Raw genomic sequence first — 18973 nt, forward strand, 5'->3', positions numbered from 1 at the left:
CCTTAGGAGGATCTAGGTCTTGCTCGACGAACACCTGGTTTGCGGAATGGGCATCAAAGGGCCTCGCATCGTTTGCATTGGCATGTCGACTAGGGCAACCCCTTTTTGGAGACCCCGCCCAATGTGATTTGGCGTCGGCCAAAGCAGCCAAGCGACTCCAGTGCGGATGGGGCTTGTGATCACTGCGAAGGGTTGCTCACACGAGCAGCTTGAAGAACTTTGCGTTTGTTCAAGTTTGCTGGCCAAACAAGACCGGGCCTCCTCGACTGGTTTCTCGTGACCGTTGCCCATTTCGTCCAGTTTCAGCGATTTCAAGGCGGTTAGCGACTACCTTGTTACTGCGGGTGGTAGTCAATGGGCGGCGTAACATGCCGAGAGCTTACGAAGATGGAAGGAGACTGGTACGGTACTGTCATAAATCGTTGATTAGAAGTGTTCTAAGTATAGAGTTATGTCTAGGTGAAGATACATCCGAGTCAAAGCCGCATGGCCACATGAGCTGTGGTTTGTTCTCCCCTGCCTGGCTCGCCAAGCATCTGATTAAATTAGATGTCGTGTGTTTGGAGACCCCTACTATCCTTAGAGTATCCCCTGGAGATGCGGGCCAACTAACTGGCTTGCGTCCATCCTGCCGTTGTTGTGATGCGAGGCATGTCTGAGGTGTACCGTTCTGAGTTGGATTCACCTGCTCGTAAATAGGAGTTGCGCTGTCGGCGCCCAACGTTGGAGGGCATCTGGCACTAGCTGTAAAAGAGTCATGAGGGCTGGGGCATGCAGTTTTGTGTCATAGACACAATATACACAGATGGATGCAAGGGAAGTCGTGACGAATTGTCTTCCGACTTGTATAAATGGGATGTGAAGCAAAGGTAGGCGGAACTTCACGTGGGTATCATTGAGTTTCCTCAGCCCCTCCGCCCAGGGGGTATCTCGGCCTTTGTGTCTTTTTGATCATGAAGATAATGGTTGTCGTCAACGCCTGGGCGTAGTGTTACCGTGGTCGAATCGACTGCATCTCATATGCCTGCCACCCGGCGGCATCCGATGGGCCGGTTTGCCGATCGCTTCGTCCGCTGGGCGCCATGTTCATCAGGTCGTGGAAGCTCCCCAACACTTTGTCTTCCCGTTCACGTTGATACTTCTCCGCCCCCGGAGGAAAGCCACCAAGCATTTTGTCCTCATGCCCACCCTCGAAGGTATCGGGGCCGTGGTGGTACGCTCCAAGCTCCGCAGTAGGGGCTCCGAGCATCTTGGCTTCGTGGCTCTGCGCAAAGGTGTCGGGACCATGCTGGAAGGCACCCAGCTCGGCGTGGGGGGCCGGTATGGACGCCGGTACCGGTTGCGTCTCACGACTGATATCGAAGGTTTCCGGCCCATGATGAAAATCGCCGAGTTCATGCTGACGTCTTGGTACATCCCGCACGGCCACTTCCAGCTCGTGTGCGCTCGGAAGCGGATCTGGATCGTTTAGGTTTGTTGTAGAGTTGGCTTGTGACGAATCGTTTGTTGAGAACCCAAAGCGTGATATTGATTCAAATGACGGGCTGGGCGCGGCTGGCGCAAACTCGTTGTGTATACTGGGGTGGTCGAACTGATGGCGAGGCACCGTCGCAGGCACGGCGAGCCCGCTCACCGACACATTTTGCGGCCACGACCGGAGGCTGCGGGACTCAGACGGAGACGAGGCGGTAACGGGGACAGGATAGCTCATTGTCGATGGTGACCCTCCTCCACCCCTAACCGGGTAACTCATGGTCGCGGAAGACCTTCCGGAATACCCGGGATAGCTTGCATCGGCGGGCTGTACCCCGTAGGGCAGCGCGTAGCTCCCGGCTGCCGGAGACTCGGCTGCCAGAGACTCGGCCGCCAAGGAAGATCCCATCCCGGGGCTACCGCTGTTCTTCGCCTCCACTTCGCTATACTGGGCCGTAGCAGGTCGTTGGCGGCGCCACCAAAAGAAGGCGATAGCTCCGATCAAGCCCACGACCCCTATCGCAACCCCGACGCCTATCCCTGCCCCGGCGGCAGGAGAGATGCCGACAGAAGTTGACATTGGGGTAACAGTAGGTGTGCTCGCTGCGCCGGCGGATGCGGTCGGGGTCGTCGGGGTAGTTGTAGTTCTCGCGGTCGAGGTGGTCAAAGCTGCAGAGAGTGTCGCCGAGTTCGTGCTCACCGCCACGTTGCCTGAGTAAATCGTCGAGTAGGCTCCATCGTTGACGGCGCTGACGCTCGACATGACCCAGTGCTGCGCAGGCTGCGTGTCCGTCACGCCTGCCAAGCCCTCGACGTCCTTGTTCATAAACAAATTGGCCTTGGGGTGTACATCGAGCACGTAGCTGGTCCCGTTGGCGACGTTAACAAACTTGTATTCCTCGGGCTTTCCATTCCATGTTGTTATCTCCCAGATCTGAGAGTCGTCAACGGACGACTCCTGTAGGCATGCCACGGTAGCGCCGACAGCGGGCTCTTTTGCATCGTAGCACACCCCCAGCTGCTGCTTCACGCCGGCCTGGTCGAGGCGCATGAGATAGCGACCTTTGACGTCGCCGAATGGTTGAAACTGCCAGGCGGCGGCGGCGTCGTCGGCGATGGGATGGACTCGCAGGCCGACATCTCGAAGGCTGAGGTTGAGGGTGAAGGGTCCGGTGCTATTGTCGACGCGTGTCTCCGAGAGGCGGTACCACGCATTCGGGTCTAGTTCCGCCATCGTGGATGCGGTCGCGGCCTCGTGGTTGTCTTCGAGTCTGAGTCTGAGTCGTCGTCGGTCGGTGACAGGGCTGAAGAAGGGGGGGGTGACGACAACGGACAGATTGAACGCCGGGTTCCGCTGCAGAGAGGACGGGTAATGTTTTTTTGACCATTCCCTGGCCTGCGACCGCATGGTTGCCCTGGATCCTATTGAAATGACATCGCAGGGGTTTGTTTGCGGGCCCATATGCCGCGCGCCGTGGAGACGCTGGAGAACTCGTGGGCGGATCAGGGCCAGCCAGCCAGATTCAGAAAATGCCTAACAGCATTGCCAAGAGCAATCAAAGTCCCAGGCAATGAACGCAGCGTCGGGGGTTGGAGGGAGGCGCTGTCAAGCGCGTGGCGAGGGGCCAAGCTGGACGTGCAGTACTGTAATAATAGAAAGTCACACACGACAGGGGGGGAGAAGAGCGAGACCCAGATCTAGGGGCTTGGGGTCCACGGTGTGGTTCGATCTCTCGCAATCCATTCGATAACGCGGGACATTGCTACCACGGGTTGGTGAAGATTCGCTGTCGAGCGACCCAGACGCGCGAGGCGCGCTCAACATCATCTGCTTCTATTTGTTAACTGGTGTTACCTATGTTTTGTTGGGTTGGCTCGGCGCTTACGCTGAGTGTTTCTTGGGCTTGTAGCGTTGTCCGTTATGGCGTCGTCATGAAACGCCCCGACCTGAGGTGTGTATACTCAAGGCGAGCAACAATACAGGCATCCTGCTGTGTACGAAGTAAAAAGAACTGCGGATGATGCAGTCGCCGGGGCCGCACCCTTCGAAGGAAGCGTAGGATTGTCGATCACTCAATAGTGGAGAGCGGGAGAGACGAACCGGCACGTCAAGCACTTTAGCTTGATCGCACGATTGCGCCCCAAAAGACCGGTCCTTGGTCCTGACTCCTGATAACGAGGTTGAATGGGGGTGGCGGGTAAGGCGTAATCCATCTTGCTGGCGTCTCATCTAGCATCTGTGTGGCCACTGGCAGCCGACTTTGTCCACCGTCCCGTACTTAGCCGCTCAAAATTCTCCTAAACGGCTGCCTGTTGACGAACCCCTGGAAGTCGCCATGGCTGGTGGGCTGTTGTTATTTCATGTACTGGCTCGTCACTCTTGTCTGGGGGGGGGGGGGGGGGGGGGGGGGTTCAACAGTGAAGATTCCTACGGGGCCGGTTCCGATGTACTCGTCGCCCCCATTTTTGTTACGAATTGGACTTGACGTCGTGCAGCTGGTTTGGATGCCGAGAGGAACGGCCGGGCCACGCATTTGAAGCCTCAGCTAGAGCCACAAACATGAGCAATTGGCAGCCACTCAAAACTGACGTTAAAACAACAGGTTTCTTACCTTCAAAGTAAGCTTTAGCAGTCTCTAGGCCAGAATGGAAAATGGACTTCGGGTTCGTTCCCATTTTCGTGATCGACGTTTTTGTCTTCGCTCCATGCCTCACCGTCACGTTGATGAAACGCCGAACACAGCATCGTCGTGGTCTACGACGGGACAGAAAGGCAGCAGTATGTATTCTCGAAGCTATGTGTGCTCCAAGTCAGCCGATACCGCTAAAGAGTGGTAGGGGGAGGGGGTTGTACTTATGAAGGACGTAGTACATAGTTAATGAACTCGAACATTGTGACGCGGGGCATGTTTAGGCTTTGATTCGATTCGACTCGACTTGAACCGATGCCGGTTTTCTGGCCGCTCGTTCGGGCCAAGAGATGGCGGCCAGAATACATCGTAACCTTTTTTCACCCGCTTGATTAGGGTGACCATGGGGGCTCACTTGTTCGCAGCTTTAATATACACAATGTTTCTGCGACTCCTGGAACTTATTTTGGGCGCTGCAAGCTTGAAGAGCTGGTCAGCTGACATGGGACCATATTGATGATGATGATGCTGAGTAGATGTTGTCGGGGCCTCTCGCTGCCTGACATTATGCAGTGTACCTACCTAGGTATCTTGAGTGTGCAGGTTCGCACGGCCCCCGATCTCCACCTCCCGGATCGGGGATTATTAAGGGCAGATGCTCCGGGACAGTCCTGGTTGGACCTCACGAGGAATTATAACAATTCTTCAAGTCTTTGTATTCCGATTCATTATCGTTTTAAATCTGAAGTTCGGTGACAACATTAACTGCGCAATACAACACTCCAGTATCTATTATCAAATAGACATGACCCCGAAAACCTAGACCTCCGTCGAGGACCCCGGCTCCTTGGCCGAAAGTCTCCACGATGCACACCCACCGTTACTGGCCCAGAAGACGCCGCCGGTGGTGATTCTCGTCGTGGACCGCAGCTCACCCGGAGATCTACACTGTTTGCGGTTACCCCCAGACTTGAAGATGTAGCACGTCCTGGTGAGGGAATGGTACAGGCTGCCGCCGCAGTCGGACGTCGTCTGGCATGCGATGCAGCAGCCCTCGGGGCTACTCGCGCGGCGCTCTTCGCGGGTAGTGAGCCAGCTGTGCACAGCTTCGACGAAGTACGACCGCGGCTGACCGCGGTAGGCCTGCAGGTTGTTGGCTTGGCAGGCCTCGTAGACGGTCTGCGTGGGGTTGGCGGCGAAGTCGGTGACTGTGGAAGTCTGTGTGGTCGTCGTTGTAACAGTGGTCTGCACGGTTGGTCCGGGGAGTGTGGTGGTCGTGGTGGCGGCCCAGGTAGCCGTGATAGTTGTCGTGGTGGTCGTGAAAATGCGGACAACCTTCTCGCATACAACCGCCTGCGGCCAGAGAAAGGGCCTGGCTATGAATTTTCCTTCTTCGTCGACACTGAGACTAAAGCTGTTCCCACCATCTCCCTGTTCGGCTTGAGCGTCATCTATGGTGTCCTTGAGGGCAGAGGCACCGCCCGCTCTGGCAACGACAGAGGCAAGGGGAGTAAACCTCGCCGGGGCCCGGACAGTAGCGGTAGTGATAGATGAGACGTGCGTGGTCGTAGTGACGGTTGACGTAGTTGTTACAACAGCCCTGTCGGAGATGGTGGGTGTGACGGTCACGGTGCTGGTCGTTGGCGTGGTGTAGGTGTACTCGGTGACGGGAAACGTGTATGAGTAAAGGCGGGAGAATGTCGGAACGCTGCCGCGCCACGGCGGACCGAAGTCCGTGTAGCAGCCTTGCGCTCCAGTCACAGTTCTGGGAGGGCTCTGGGAGAGTTGAAGCTCCCGGGCAGCATCCTCAGCATGGACGAGCCGTGCCATTAAGGCGATGGCCGCCAAAAGAATCTTGCTGAAAGGCATGATGGAATGGTTGCAACTTGGCTTGAATACTGAGACGAGAATGATTTGTTTTGCAGACTGTTCCTTGCTGACCTGCGAAGGGCCAACTTATACTTTGTCAATGACTACAGAGACTCATGAGGGAGGGACCCTGATGAGTAGGGAGCTTTGAGAACTGCACGACGATAGCAAGACGCCATGAGCTGATGATGGGACTGCAGTTTGTTTAGGCTAGGTCTGACACACTGCATTAGTTTCCTGGCCCGCAGGCTATCAATCAGATTTGCTGATGAATCGATCAGGATATCATGACGCATTCGAGGGGTTGGCAGTAAATGAAGGTTTTCTCGTGGCTATCAAAATGAAGTTTTTGGGCGTTCCTGTGGCGTAGATGAGGCTAGGACGCAGCTCAAAGTTCAGGTGAATGCACGAATTGTCCCTAATGGAAGGCTTCTATGCTGCTTGCGGATTTCTCCTCGGCGGCAACGTGTAAAAAATGGTCGATCATCCAGGCCGCATGCTTCGAGGGTGGTGTCAGGGTTGCGATTCTGGTAACAACGAGCAGGTAGCTCAACGATAACGACGTGGGAGGGGGGGGTTCCCTGAATCCGAATGAGTTTTCACTTGCGAGATTGGGGTCTATCTCGCTGGGCTCGAATCAATCAGAAAGACAGTCTAAACTAACCATCAGGGAAATGTGGCTAGTATTTGACACATCTTACCTGGTGATACTTGGCCACTCGATCAGAGGCCAATTGTTACTGCCATGTGCATTTATGACATGGTCTCTTCAGCTCAACCTATTTTAACCCCAGTCAACATTAATTGGAATGTAATCCTGTCTCTGAGCATCGCCATATATTGATTGCGGCTATTGCTTTCACTTCGCGCTGCCAAATATGGCGATCCAGAATGAAGATGGACTGCAGGCTCGGAAAAGACAATGGTTGAATGACTGTTTTCATGGAAACATCATCGTGACAGTGATTCTGTGTATCGTATTTCGCCGGTATCAAACAAACTCCCAAACAATACCAAGACTTGGATCAGTTCTTTTTGCTCTCTCTGGAGTACTACAGAAGAGTAAAAACCCATTCAATTTGATTTTGTCTTGTTTCACAGTGGTTCTACTAATACAATTCCAGTAATGTCTGCTAGATAAGATTAGAGGAGTTCGGTCTCGTCAGTGAAGCTATGAACGGGATAAACAGCATAAGTAAGTTATTGCTTGCGATATATAACCTTGATGGCGAGTGAAACTGACGATCCTCCGGCTCCGCTGTCATACTGGCTGACCTTGCAGCTCCCCCGAAAATAGCAAAACCTGTCTATAATTCATTAGTGGCGTGTGATAGAGGTATTTGAACCCCTTGGTGCTGCTTTGGCAGCTAACTGTCCCAGCCTTCATTTTACCTAATAAGTAAACCAAGGTTTATATCACTGGTGATTGATGACCTACACTGCGGGCTTCCCTTATCTTTGGTCAAAGACACGATGGCTCAAACAAACCCGGCGAGACTTGTTCGGTACACTTTGTACAGATAAGTAGGAAACCTTGATTTACTATAAAGCTATAAAGGACTAAACAGCTGACTGTTAGGAACTAGATAGAAGAGTTGTGCTCTATTAACAAGCACTGATAGTTACCAGGGCGGGGAGAGCCCGTTACTACAAAACTAACAGAACATTATATTGTTTGTACATATAATAATAGATTTTAACTCTACATAGCTTTTAAGTAACCTATTTGTTAATACAAACAAACAAACAATAACTTTACAGGCTACAGAAGAAAATTAACAAAAAAAAGACAACACATTTTATAATGTAGTGTATGTGTATATAGTAAGTAAGTGAGTGAGTGAATGAAGTAAGATTGGTCAGCAAAAATGGACACTGTGGGAATTGAACCCACGACCTTTCACAAAGGCGCGTTCCTAACGGAAGTGCGAAGCGAAAATCATACCCCTAGACCAAGCGCCCGTTTGTGAGATAATTCCTCAATTATAAGAATATGTAGCAAGTATGTTTGTCTCCCCTTTGGTTGTGGCAACACGTCCCACAACAGTGGATTGAGAACCACCAGACGGGGCCGCAAGCAGCGAGCGGGCCATTGTGCCGTCATCGACGGAATTTGATCGAAACTACGAAGCCATGGCACGTTTAATCCGTCACTTTTATGTCGTGGTCGATTGTCGGATTCCACTGCTGACGACAATCGACACCACCGCCGGGTTTTCGGGCTTGTGAGAACCTCGAGCATAACGAAACCCCGAAATTTGTGCCAAGCACAGTGACAGTAACTACTGACAAGCCGCGAATGGACCCGGCGTTGCAGCACGGGAGAGATGCCGACGCTTGCTGGATAGCTCCAGGGCACCAAAAAGCATGCCATGCGAGGCAAGCTGTGGCCGGAATCGAACCCCTCACGCAAAACCCGACAGAACGCCGAACCATCACCGGAGGGGTACCAACAGCCCTTTCGACATCGAGCTTGACGACAAATCTCCGTGCGCCTGGCCTGGGACCGGCGTACGCGGGCTGATCTGTGCATCGTGCTATCCTCCTAGTCCACAGCTGAAAGCAACCAGGCCTCCATCTATCTGCGGATTGAACCAAAGGACCTGATGCAACTCTGGACGACGGAAAGCGCTGGTTGTGTCACCGAATCGGACGATCCGTGAACGACGGCGGTTAACGATTGGAGAGGTCGCAATATGATTAGGTGATAAGATCAAGCTGTATTGGATGGAATATGGTGCGAGCTTGGAAGGTCATTACCCCTCATTTCGAATCACGCTGATAGGATACGGAGACATGAGAGATGCTAGTGCTGCTGACTGTTGCTGCCGGGTGAGCGTAGCCTTGTTCTGCATTTCATGGTGCGCGCGGAAGACGTTCGCCGCAGACAATGTTGGAGTTGAAGATTTGCCGGGGGGATCGCAGCGTTTCATCGTCATGGAAAGGTGCTGCCAACCCAACTGAAGCGGGCGGGGGCTCGTTACTGCTTCTTGCTCGGGTGGAGGGGATGAACGACCAGGGGATGGATGATGCACCAACCAATGATCGGACGCGTAGGAGCTTTCCCCACGGCCATACAGTACCTGATTTGGAGATCCCGAGTCTCAGACAAACTTGTACTGTAGGTAGGTAGGTAGGTGTAAGTAGCTGCTGCACTTGCTGCCCCTCCCTGCTGCGTGCACCCGGGCACCTTGTGGCTGACGGAAACATTGCCATGTTCCTTTCCTTGCTGTTGCGTAGGTAGGGTACTCTGTGGGAGTTGATACTGGCAAATAATACCAGTACACATCCGTGCCGTGCTCCAGTCTCGCTGCCTTAAACCTTCCGATACCCGTCCGATATCTGACTGGCCCAGGGGATACTCTGGAAAGGAGGGGCATGGACAACCTGTATCTCGGGAAGGTGGAGGAGATGAAGGCAAACGGCCGCGGGAAGGGGGCGCGAGAGAGGAGGAGAGGCAACCATTCCACACACACACACACACATCCATCGAGCCAGCAGGGCCCAGAACAGACCAAGCCGCAGCATGGGCACCGATGAGACTTTGTCGGATTCTCTTGCCGCTTTCTGATGTCTGTCTGCCTCACTCCCGGGTCTTATTCCCCGCCTCTTCATCCCGGTCAGCCGCCGCCCGCCGGTGCTCACGAGCATAAATACAACATGCCCCGGCCGCTTTTCCGTTGACTTATTCTCACCCAGATCTCATACAACCAATTCAGCAACCAGTCATCTCCTGGATCCGAAGAACCGGATTTCTCATCTTTCCAAATCACTACTATATATACCGACCTCCCTCCGCCCCAGCTCGACGGTCCCTTTCTGTCTCTTGACAACCTCATCTCTTTTACTACAAACGTCACAATGGTATTTCTCTCTCGTAGCATCCGTTCTATTGCTTCCTCGGCTCCTCGGGGACTTCAAACCTCCAAGGCATCGTCCCTCGCAAGGCCTGCCTTCAGCCGAGCCGCTGGCGCACCTTCGGTTCTCGCTCGCAAGCTGCCTGGTCAGCTCAATTCAATCCGTACACTAACAACTACTCGCCAAAACCAGGTCAAGGTTCTTGCAGTCCTTTACGACGGCGGTCAGCACGCCAAAGACGTGAGTGCCCACTCTATTCCCGTTCGTTTCACAATCACACAATCAATGGCCCGGTGCTTTGTCCAAGAAACCCGCACCACCACGTCAGTATGATAGTAGCTCCCGCAGCTGATGCCCCGCCGTGCTCCCGCTGTGGAAAGCTGGTGCGGGGATGACGGGAGGGTGCGGGGCTCGGAGGTCGATCGCTGATACATCGGCATCCTCCCCCAACTTCTTGGCGAGGTGTCTGCGAAACCACCAAATGCGGGGTGCATGGCATATGGTATCCACATCCCTGGAGAGCTACCTGGCTGACATTAGAGTCCGAACAGGTTCCTGGCCTTTTGGGCACCACCGAGAACGAGCTCGGCATCCGAAAGTGGCTCGAGGACCAGGGCCACACTCTGGTTACCACTTCTGACAAGGATGGCGAGAACTCAAAGTTCGACCAGGAACTTGTCGATGCCGAGATCATCATCACAACCCCGTAAGTTATCCAAGTTACCTGACACTTGAGTCACGGGCACACGAAACTTACACAACCCCTAGCTTCCACCCCGGTTACCTTACTGCCGAGCGTCTTGCCAAGGCCAAGAACCTGAAGCTTGCCGTCACTGCTGGCATCGGCTCCGACCATGTCGACCTGAACGCTGCCAACAAGACCAATGGCGGCGTCACAGTCGCCGAAGTCACCGGCTCCAATGTCGTCTCCGTTGCCGAGCACGTCGTCATGACCATTCTCGTCCTCATCCGCAACTTCGTCCCCGCTCACGAGCAGGTCGAGCGCGGTGACTGGAACGTCGCCGCCGTTGCCAAGCAGGAGTACGACCTCGAGGGCAAGACTGTTGGCACTGTCGCCATTGGCCGTATCGGTGAGCGTGTCCTGCGCCGCCTCAAGGCCTTTGACTGCAAGGAGCTTCTCTACTACGACTACCAGCCCTTGTCTCCTGAGAAGGAGAAGGAGATTGGCTGCCGCCGTGTCGAGAACTTGGAGGAGATGCTCGCCCAGTGCGACGTCGTCACCATCAACGCTCCTCTGCACGAGAAGACGCGCGGTCTCTTCAACAAGGACCTTATCTCGAAGATGAAGAAGGGTTCCTACCTCATCAACACCGCCCGCGGTGCCATCATCGTCAAGGAGGATGTCGCGGAGGCCCTCAAGTCCGGCCACCTCGCTGGCTACGGTGGTGATGTCTGGTTCCCCCAGCCCGCCCCTGCCGACCATCCTCTGCGCACCGCCAAGAACCCCTTCGGCGGCGGCAACGCCATGGTCCCTCACATGTCTGGTACCTCTCTCGATGCCCAGAAGCGTTACGCAGACGGTACCAAGGCCATCATTGACAGCTACTTGAGCGGCCGCGAAGACTACAAGCCCGAAGATCTCATCGTCCACAAGGGTGATTACGCCACCAAGGCATACGGCCAACGTGAGAAGAAATAAGCGGCGGATAGCGATGGCATAGCACTCAAACAGAACGGCATCTGGGCTGCTTAGGATATGTGACGGCTTTAGCGTTTGAATTCTGGTTTTCTTTTGGGGGCATTGGCATTGGCATTGGCACTTTGGTATCTGAAATATAGGTTACCGTACATAAGAAATGTAACCTGATGCGATGCATACTCTGAAAACGTTTACGGTCGTACTCTGGTAGATACGAGCCAACTAATGAGGCTGGTGATCTTTTTGCTACGAGGTGCCACGAGGAAGAAGGCAGGCAGGCTTGTTAATATCCACACATCTTCGCTGGTGTTCGTCCGCCTGGTCTCGGCCGAGCCTCTAGGGGCTTGCGCTGCTCTGGACAGCGAAGCCGTGAAAGCTCTTGTGGAAAGTAGGCCAGTCCTGTGGCCGTGTGCGTTTGTATGCATTACGAGGTGACTAAGTACCTGGCACAAGTTGTTCAGTTCAGACGCTATCGCCGTCCGTCGGTTGGGTCTATCCACTTCATTCCACGCCTCTAGGAGTCTCGTTCTCTCGAGTCTCGCGTGGGTCGTTCATCACCACCTCCCATGGCACCGGATGTTGGCCGCAGTGTAAAGTCGTATAGCCCGTGCCGGTACCGCCATCGACGCCCACCTTCCCGGCCTCGGCCAAACCGGCTCGGATGCTCTCTACGAACATCTCTCGCATGAATCTGAATGACTCCGAATTTTATGACCCCCTCCCCCCCTCCCCCCCGCCGCCCCCAAATAAAAAGAGATCCTCTGAGCGGGATCTTAGCGCTCTTCCACGATACGATGCAAAACCCCCTAAAAAAAAAGAAGACCCCATGCTACTGAAGGTTACTCAAAGTCATACCCATAGCAAGACCGTCTCCATAGCCAAAAAAAAAAGGAACCTCGCCGTGCTTCCCATCATCATCAACGCTTCCAAAACTGCCACCACGAACGCCCCTCGTGCTCCAGTTGATGCCTCGTCTCGCGCTTGATGACCTGCTGGTCCCGTCCGCGGATGCGCCAAAAATACACGGGCACGCCGGCGACGACGAACAACACCACCGTCACCGTCTGCAGCGGCTGCGCGAACACGGCACGACTCAGCAGGAACAGCGAGACGCAGCAGAAGATGATGGGCGTTGTGATCCACGTCTTGTATGGGCGGTCGAGCTGTGGCTCGCGTACGCGGAGGATGATCAGCCCCAGTACTGTGATGAAGTAAAAGGTGTATCCCGCGACACCGTAAAAGGTCAACAGGGTGCCAAACTCGCCCACAATGATGTAGGCAGCCGTCAGCAGGCCGTTGAGCACAAGCGCCCAGACGGGGGTGTAGAAGAGACCCATGTCATCGTCGCCGAGGATACGGATTAGGAGATTTGCAACACGCCCACGCGAGGTTCGCGAGGTCGTCACCGAGTGGCCTTCTGACCGAGACAGCCCGATACTGCCAAAGACGGAGGGGATGTACCCTTCTTTGCCCGCGACATAGACCAGACGCGATGACGTGAAGGTTGACGAGTTCAGGGCGCCGAAGCAAGACGCCGAGACGATCAACGCGAGCACGAGAGAGCCGACAGGCCCAAATACCTTTGCGCCGAACTGTACCGCGACTGTGTTGGAGGCGTTGATGGCGGCCTGGGGGAGCACGAGGAAGTAGGCGATGTTGGCCAGAACGTAGGACAAGATCACGAGCGGCATCGCCGTATGGATGACGCGAGGGAGGTCCCGGCTCGGGTTTCGGAACTCGCCAACGACGTAATTTGTCTGCGAAGGTCAGTCAGTGTATGTGTCCGTGTCTATCCAGGGGAGTGCCAGTCTCTTACGTTGTCCCAGCCATCATAGGCCCAGAGGCCCGCGTACAGGGCTACTGCCCAAGCAGAGAGATCCGATGACGTGCCAGCGAACCACTCGTGCGTCTTCCACTCCATGTTGGCCTTACCTGTCAGGGTCTTGCCAGTGATTGCAACGACGACGCCCGTCACAGTCACGCCTAGCAGCGCGATGAACTTGAGAAACATGAGCCAGTCGTTTACCTTGGTGCCCAGCTTCGTCGACACGCAGTTGAGCACCGTCACCGCGACCAGCGCCACCAAGGCCACCGCCTTGTTCACCCACGGACTGAGGCTCTCCGCCTCCGCGCCGATCGCCGCCCGAACGAGATATTCCCCCATAATGATGGCGATGATGGCGGCACTACCGGGTTTGAGTACCAGGACCGCCACCCACGTGAACAGGAACCCAGCCATTTCGCCCATGATCTTGGCGAGGTAAACTTGGGCGCCGCCGTTCAGCGGTATTGCGCCGCCAAGCTCCGCGTAGCTCGCCGCGCCCGTCCATGCCAGCACGCCAGCAATCACCCACACTACGAGTGCGGCGCCAGGCGAGCCGACCTTAGAGCTCACTTGGCTGGGGCTGGAGAAGATGCCGCTCCCTATGATGAGGCCCACGATCAGACTCAAGCCATTGAGGTACGTGAGCGTCTTGTGCTTCTCGAGGCTGCCGCCGCCCAGCCCGCCGTTCTGTATTGCCGTCGAGGTCGGCGCGCCGATAGGAGCGTAGCCGCCGCCGGCGGCGCCGGCAGTGGAGCTCAGGGGAAACAGGTTCGCGGCGAAATCGAAGCCCGAAGAAACGGAATACGAGCGGTCATGGCGGTTCGGTCTGCCGGCGCTCGCGGCCGGATTCGCAGCGTCAAGAGGGTCTTCGGCGTCGAAGGAGAGCTTGCGGGAAGAGGAGATGGAGGGTCGAGAGGAAGGAATGTCCGAGGCGGCTGAGTCGACGCGGGAGGAGGAGGCGAGGGAGGCGAGCTCGAGGGAGTCGCGGTGAGATTGTACATTGGTGTAGGGCGGCATGGTGGATGGGGTTGGATGTCGAGGTGACGAGGATCGCGGCGAGGGAGCGACTCTCGACCCAGGTGGATTCGTTCGGCTTGCGAGGAGACGTGGCTGAGGGCTATCGCATGTTGCGCTGGGAATAATTGATGATGTGGTAGTGTGGTATTGAGGGATACACCGGCGCCCCTGTGTGTTTGCGTGTGTGAGTGTGTGTATTTGTGTGCTGTAATGAGAATCGCGGCGAGCTTGAAGAATTTCGTGACGTCGTTTGCAGGTACGTTTAAAGGAGTCGTTAGTGTAGTGGCTTCGGTTTTGCGCCCGGAGTCGCCTCTTGTCTCTATACCCACTGGGGGGGACCCTTTTAAGCGCGGAATTCGAAATAGACCGAGGAGCCCCTCTGCAAAGGGGCCGAAGCAGAATGTGATGTATATAATAATGTCTTGTTGTGCAAATTAGTACTGTAGCCGCTTATTGTCCGGATAAGATTGGCGATCGGAGGTTGGGGAGGAGAGAGAAGATGTCCGGGGGCGGTGGCTTATGATTTAAGGTTGGGAAAGGGGTGGCATTCAGTCGCAACCCCTCGTTTGTAGTTTTTTTTTCTTTTTCCTATCCGTAGTGCACAAACTTGGTTGCAGTGACGAGCGATAGCCGGACAAGCACCAGTTTTGATCTCTGTTCAGGGCACTCTTGCTGGCTGGCTGGTGGGCTCGTCACGCTGCAGCTCTGGTTACCTCTGACTTGGCCAAGTTGCACTTGTAGTCGTTTCGTACCCGCTCGGACCCTCCGGGAAATTGATCGGATCAAACGATGATTGGTTTTTTTTGTCTGTTCGGCGCGGGAACTGCGAGTTAGACCTTAGCGCCTGTCACCGGCTTACCATGTAGGAGTGTGGGCGGGGCGCATTGGCAGTCTCTTGACAGGCGATGGGGGAAAGGGGCAATATCAAGCCACAGAACACCCAAGCCACAGGAAGCGGGTCTTAAGGAGCGGGACGAACGGGGCCCCGACGAGCTGAATCTCTACCTTGACCCCCAGCGGCCGTCCGTCATCCGCCCGCGCAACTTGACCGTCTGGAGAGAGACGTCAGCACAGCAGCCCTCGGACCACAGTCTCCAACGTCAGTACGCGGAAATCGCCAACCCGACCACCACCACCGCACACGATGCCGTTGGACGATTACGCCTCAGCTGTCGGTGGCGGCCTCAAGCTCAAGGGCGCCAAGGTCGGCAAGCCCAAGAAGAAGAAGAGAAGGGAAAAGAGCGACCTCGAGAAAAACCTCGAAACGGGCGACGAAGACGGCGGCGTCGGTTCTACTAGTGGCGCTTTGGTGAAGCGTCGCGATGAGGCTGGGGACGAAGACGACGACAGGAAAAAGAAGTCGAGAAAGAGACGCGGGAGCGAAGACCCCCCGGTTACCGAGGCAGAAGAGGATCGAGACGACGATAGTCGGGTGGTGCACAAGACGGAGGCGGAGCGCCGGTACGAGGAGAGGAAGCGAAAGAGGGTACGTCTAGCAGCATTTCCTACCTGCTTCAAACCCCCCATTGCTTCAATGCTAGAACGTTCGCTCACAATACCTGCTCTCCCCAAAACAGCTCCTTGAACTCGCCGAGTCGTCTAGCTCCCGACCCGAACTTCTCAAGACGCACAAGGAGCGGGTTGAAGAACTTAATACCTATCTGTCCAAGCTGAGCGAGCATCACGACATGCCCAAGATAGGACCCGGCTAAAGACAGAAAAAGAAAAAAAAGAAGAAGAACAGAAAGGGGTTGGTATCGTCGCCCCGTGTGCATATTTGGGATGGAGTTTATTTTGATTCAAAATGGCTGGCGTTATGTATACCCCTTCAAAGCTGTCGGGATAAGTCTTTCTTGGACGAAAACATACCCGACCAAGGTTCCTCATCACGTTGCAGCAAATATGTAGTCCAATTTGGCAACAAGTGAAACAAAACTTTACCGCCGGGATCACCTGGAATGCGACACCTGGAATGCGGCAATCTCTTAGTCAGCTTATGTCTACTCCTCAGGTTGCTTCCAATGACTCGAAGCGTCTCAATCTTGGGAATGTCAAATTTTAGTTTGATTAGTCTTAACGATATGTTGGTTTGCTTTGTGTTGGTATTGCCCAAGGCGTTAACATGATGCCTGGGCTTCCCTCCCCAGCCCCGATGGCATGCCTAATTTTGATTTGCCAAGTGCCTCTTGCATGTCTATCATCCTCCAAATATCGGTTTGTAGCCGCGCAAAGTCTATGTGTCAGGTGTTTTGTGTGTTGTGTCGCACACCAGTTGATGCAATGAGTGAATTGAGACCGTGAGTGTCGTGAGTAAGTAATGCTGATGTGGATGTGTATGTGCTGCCGCCCGCTGCCTTCTCATGAAAAGACCGAAAAGGAATGAAATAAATTATTTGACAGAAATCGCATTATCATGACGCCGGACTGCTTTACAGCAGCAGCATGGCGCCGGCGATAAAGGCGGCGAGGGAGAGGGGCAGGGCGATCGAAACACCGCCAACTGGGGAGGCAACATTCTGTAGGCCGCCGCCACCGCCGCTGCTAGACTCGGAAGATTCGGTAGCGGCCGGTTCAGGGTTCACCGCGACAAAAGATGTCGCCGTCACGAGCACAACTTCGCCGTTGGAGGCCGTCGACGTAAAGGTGGAACGGACCTCGCTTAAGCTGGTGGTCTGGGGCGAGGAGCGAGTGGTGGTGGGTGTCTCTCGCGTGTTTGCTGCCAATCAGTTAGCAATCGTGTCTAAGACGAGGGAGTGACAAGGTCCAAGTCTCTTTGGAATCCACACATCATCCATAATCCCACAAACGGCCGTCCAGGGTCCGCAAAACATGAATTGAATGGGCTACAAAACCGCGGATACAACATACCAGATACAGACAGAGACACAGTCGACAACACCGTCGACACAGGCGAAGAGGAGATCGTGGGAGACGAGGTGGTCACGACCGCAGTAGTAGTCTCGACAGAAAGGGAAGTAGACGTACCCTGCGCGGACGCACTCGAGGACCCCAATGAGACCGTAGTGAGAGCGGACGAGGGAGCAGAAGAAGGGACAGCAGAGGAAGAAGAGGAAGGAGACCCACTGGTCGTCGGAGGGGACTCGGTGGAGACGGAAGAGGACCCAACAGTAGAAGAGGGAGACGCGGTTGGCTCCGTTTGAAACGTACCAGAAGTAGTGGGCGCTGCTGACGTTGCCGGAGTTGTGGGGGTGGTGGGTGCGGGCTGCGATGACTGAGGAGTGGTCTGTTGCTGGGTGTTGGACTGCACCGTCGAGGGGGTCTCCGGCTCCGGGGTGGAGCTAGTGGCCGGGGTAGACGGCGACGGCGACGGCGAGGGAGTTGGGGTTGGGGTCGGGGTTGGGGTCGGGGTTGGAGTATCACTTGCGGGGGGCGCCGATGAGGCAGGCGACGAAGGCGTTTCGGTGGCCGAAGGCGTGTCCGTGGCTGGAGGCGTCGGGGTGGCAGACGGAGTAGTCGTGCCATTGTCCTGACGCTTTGCCAGTTGGCCCAGAGCAGAAGCTAGTTCGGCATCGTCCGCCTCGAAGGCGGCGATGGCGTCCTTGTCCGAGGGGTAGACACCATCCTGGTAACGATCGGGGAAGTAGGCATGAAGCAGCCTGTGAATGAGATCTACCTTGGCGGGATCCTGAGCTTCACCCTCGGCAACAAGGACTTGCTCCTGATGATGCCTCGTGCAAGGTCTTGCCCGGTGGCCGATGGCGGAGGCGAGACCGAGGGTCATCAGGCCGCACACCAGGACGGTGAGCAGGACACGGCGGGCAGCGGTCATCTTGTTTGGCGTCCTGGAAGGTCTCGGAGTCGTGGCAGGAATCCCCTTCTCGTAGGCAGCGACAGGCAGCAGTCCCTCTTCTAGGTGTTGGTCAAACTTGGTATCGGAGGCCATGGTAGCGAGAGGGAGAAGAGGCAAGGCCGGGGTATCAGGTTGTTATAGAAGGGACGGGGTGCGTGCGAGAAGGTTACTGCCCAAGGCGGGCGAGACGGAAACGACTGCGTGAGGTCCAATGGACGGCGTCGCCAGCACACTGCGGTATATGCAGGGCAGGGTCGGTGACAGATGCGGGACTCTGTTTTAGCGTTATAGCTGCAGCAAAGGTGGCGGAAACGCAAGAGCAGATGTAAGAGAAGAGGGGAAAGGAGACCCCGGCGGTGGAGGCTTAGAGATTTGTATAAGTGGTTGCAAGCGGCCTCCGTTTGGTGGATGTGAGGGGAATGGGGAGGAAAAAACAATGATAGGTCGTGGTACCTGGCCGGCCGAAACCCTTTGTCGGTGGCTGGTATGAAGACCCAGCGGGTTAGGTGTATGCTCTACAACTTCTTCGTACCCGGGGTTTGGTGTCAGAAGGGGGAAGATGGCCCTGCAGCTGAATTGTTTTTCGTCTGAGGCAGCAAGCCTGAACTGATGAGTTGATTGAGGATTTGAGGCTGACGACAGGTATGGGCGCAGATTGTTGTGAGGTCCAGCAATCTCGCAGTGTACACGGAGGAATGTGAGTCGAAATGGTAAGAATTTAACGCGAGGTGGCAATGGATTGAGCCCGATGAGTTGCTGTGAAGTGGCAAGCGAGCGTCGTAAACAAACCGGCAGAGGAATCGAGCGAAAGGATGGCGAGAGACAGGACG

General features: G+C 55.3%; 6 protein-coding genes across 6 annotated transcripts; 2 read left to right on the forward strand and 4 right to left on the reverse strand.

Annotated features, from left to right (window-relative positions):
- Positions 1-991: 991 nt before the first annotated feature.
- CDEST_04625 (uncharacterized protein) lies at positions 992-2881 on the reverse strand (the record flags this gene model as incomplete). The annotated part of the gene is made up of 1 exon (XM_062920784.1): positions 992-2881. One exon carries the CDS (start codon positions 2879-2881, stop codon positions 992-994), a length of 1890 nt encoding a protein of 629 aa, XP_062776835.1.
- A 1944-nt stretch (positions 2882-4825) lies between these two features.
- CDEST_04626 (uncharacterized protein) lies at positions 4826-5972 on the reverse strand (the record flags this gene model as incomplete). Its single annotated transcript, XM_062920785.1, has 1 exon — positions 4826-5972. The coding sequence occupies one exon, from the start codon at positions 5970-5972 to the stop codon at positions 4923-4925; it is 1050 nt and encodes a 349-aa protein (XP_062776836.1). The 3' UTR covers positions 4826-4922.
- A 3620-nt stretch (positions 5973-9592) lies between these two features.
- Positions 9593-11678, forward strand: CDEST_04627 (Putative D-isomer specific 2-hydroxyacid dehydrogenase, catalytic domain-containing protein). Its single transcript, XM_062920786.1, has 3 exons — positions 9593-10070; positions 10382-10536; positions 10599-11678. The coding sequence occupies exons 1-3, from the start codon at positions 9834-9836 to the stop codon at positions 11488-11490; spliced, it is 1284 nt and encodes a 427-aa protein (XP_062776837.1). The 5' UTR covers positions 9593-9833; the 3' UTR covers positions 11491-11678.
- Positions 11679-12342: 664 nt separating this feature from the next.
- Positions 12343-14864, reverse strand: CDEST_04628 (Putative amino acid/polyamine transporter I). The gene is made up of 2 exons (XM_062920787.1): positions 13307-14864; positions 12343-13247 (listed from the first exon to the last, which is right to left on the reverse strand). Exons 1-2 carry the CDS (start codon positions 14330-14332, stop codon positions 12408-12410), a joined length of 1866 nt encoding a protein of 621 aa, XP_062776838.1. The 5' UTR covers positions 14333-14864; the 3' UTR covers positions 12343-12407.
- A 479-nt stretch (positions 14865-15343) lies between these two features.
- Positions 15344-16691, forward strand: CDEST_04629 (Putative protein FAM32A). The gene is made up of 2 exons (XM_062920788.1): positions 15344-15818; positions 15910-16691. Exons 1-2 carry the CDS (start codon positions 15477-15479, stop codon positions 16042-16044), a joined length of 477 nt encoding a protein of 158 aa, XP_062776839.1. The 5' UTR covers positions 15344-15476; the 3' UTR covers positions 16045-16691.
- Position 16692: 1 nt separating this feature from the next.
- On the reverse strand, positions 16693-18973 carry CDEST_04630 (uncharacterized protein). Its single transcript, XM_062920789.1, has 2 exons — positions 17201-18973; positions 16693-17048 (listed from the first exon to the last, which is right to left on the reverse strand). The coding sequence occupies exons 1-2, from the start codon at positions 18234-18236 to the stop codon at positions 16762-16764; spliced, it is 1323 nt and encodes a 440-aa protein (XP_062776840.1). The 5' UTR covers positions 18237-18973; the 3' UTR covers positions 16693-16761.

This window comes from Colletotrichum destructivum, chromosome 3, assembly GCF_034447905.1.
Source record: "Colletotrichum destructivum chromosome 3, complete sequence".
Lineage (NCBI taxonomy): Eukaryota > Fungi > Ascomycota > Sordariomycetes > Glomerellales > Glomerellaceae > Colletotrichum > Colletotrichum destructivum.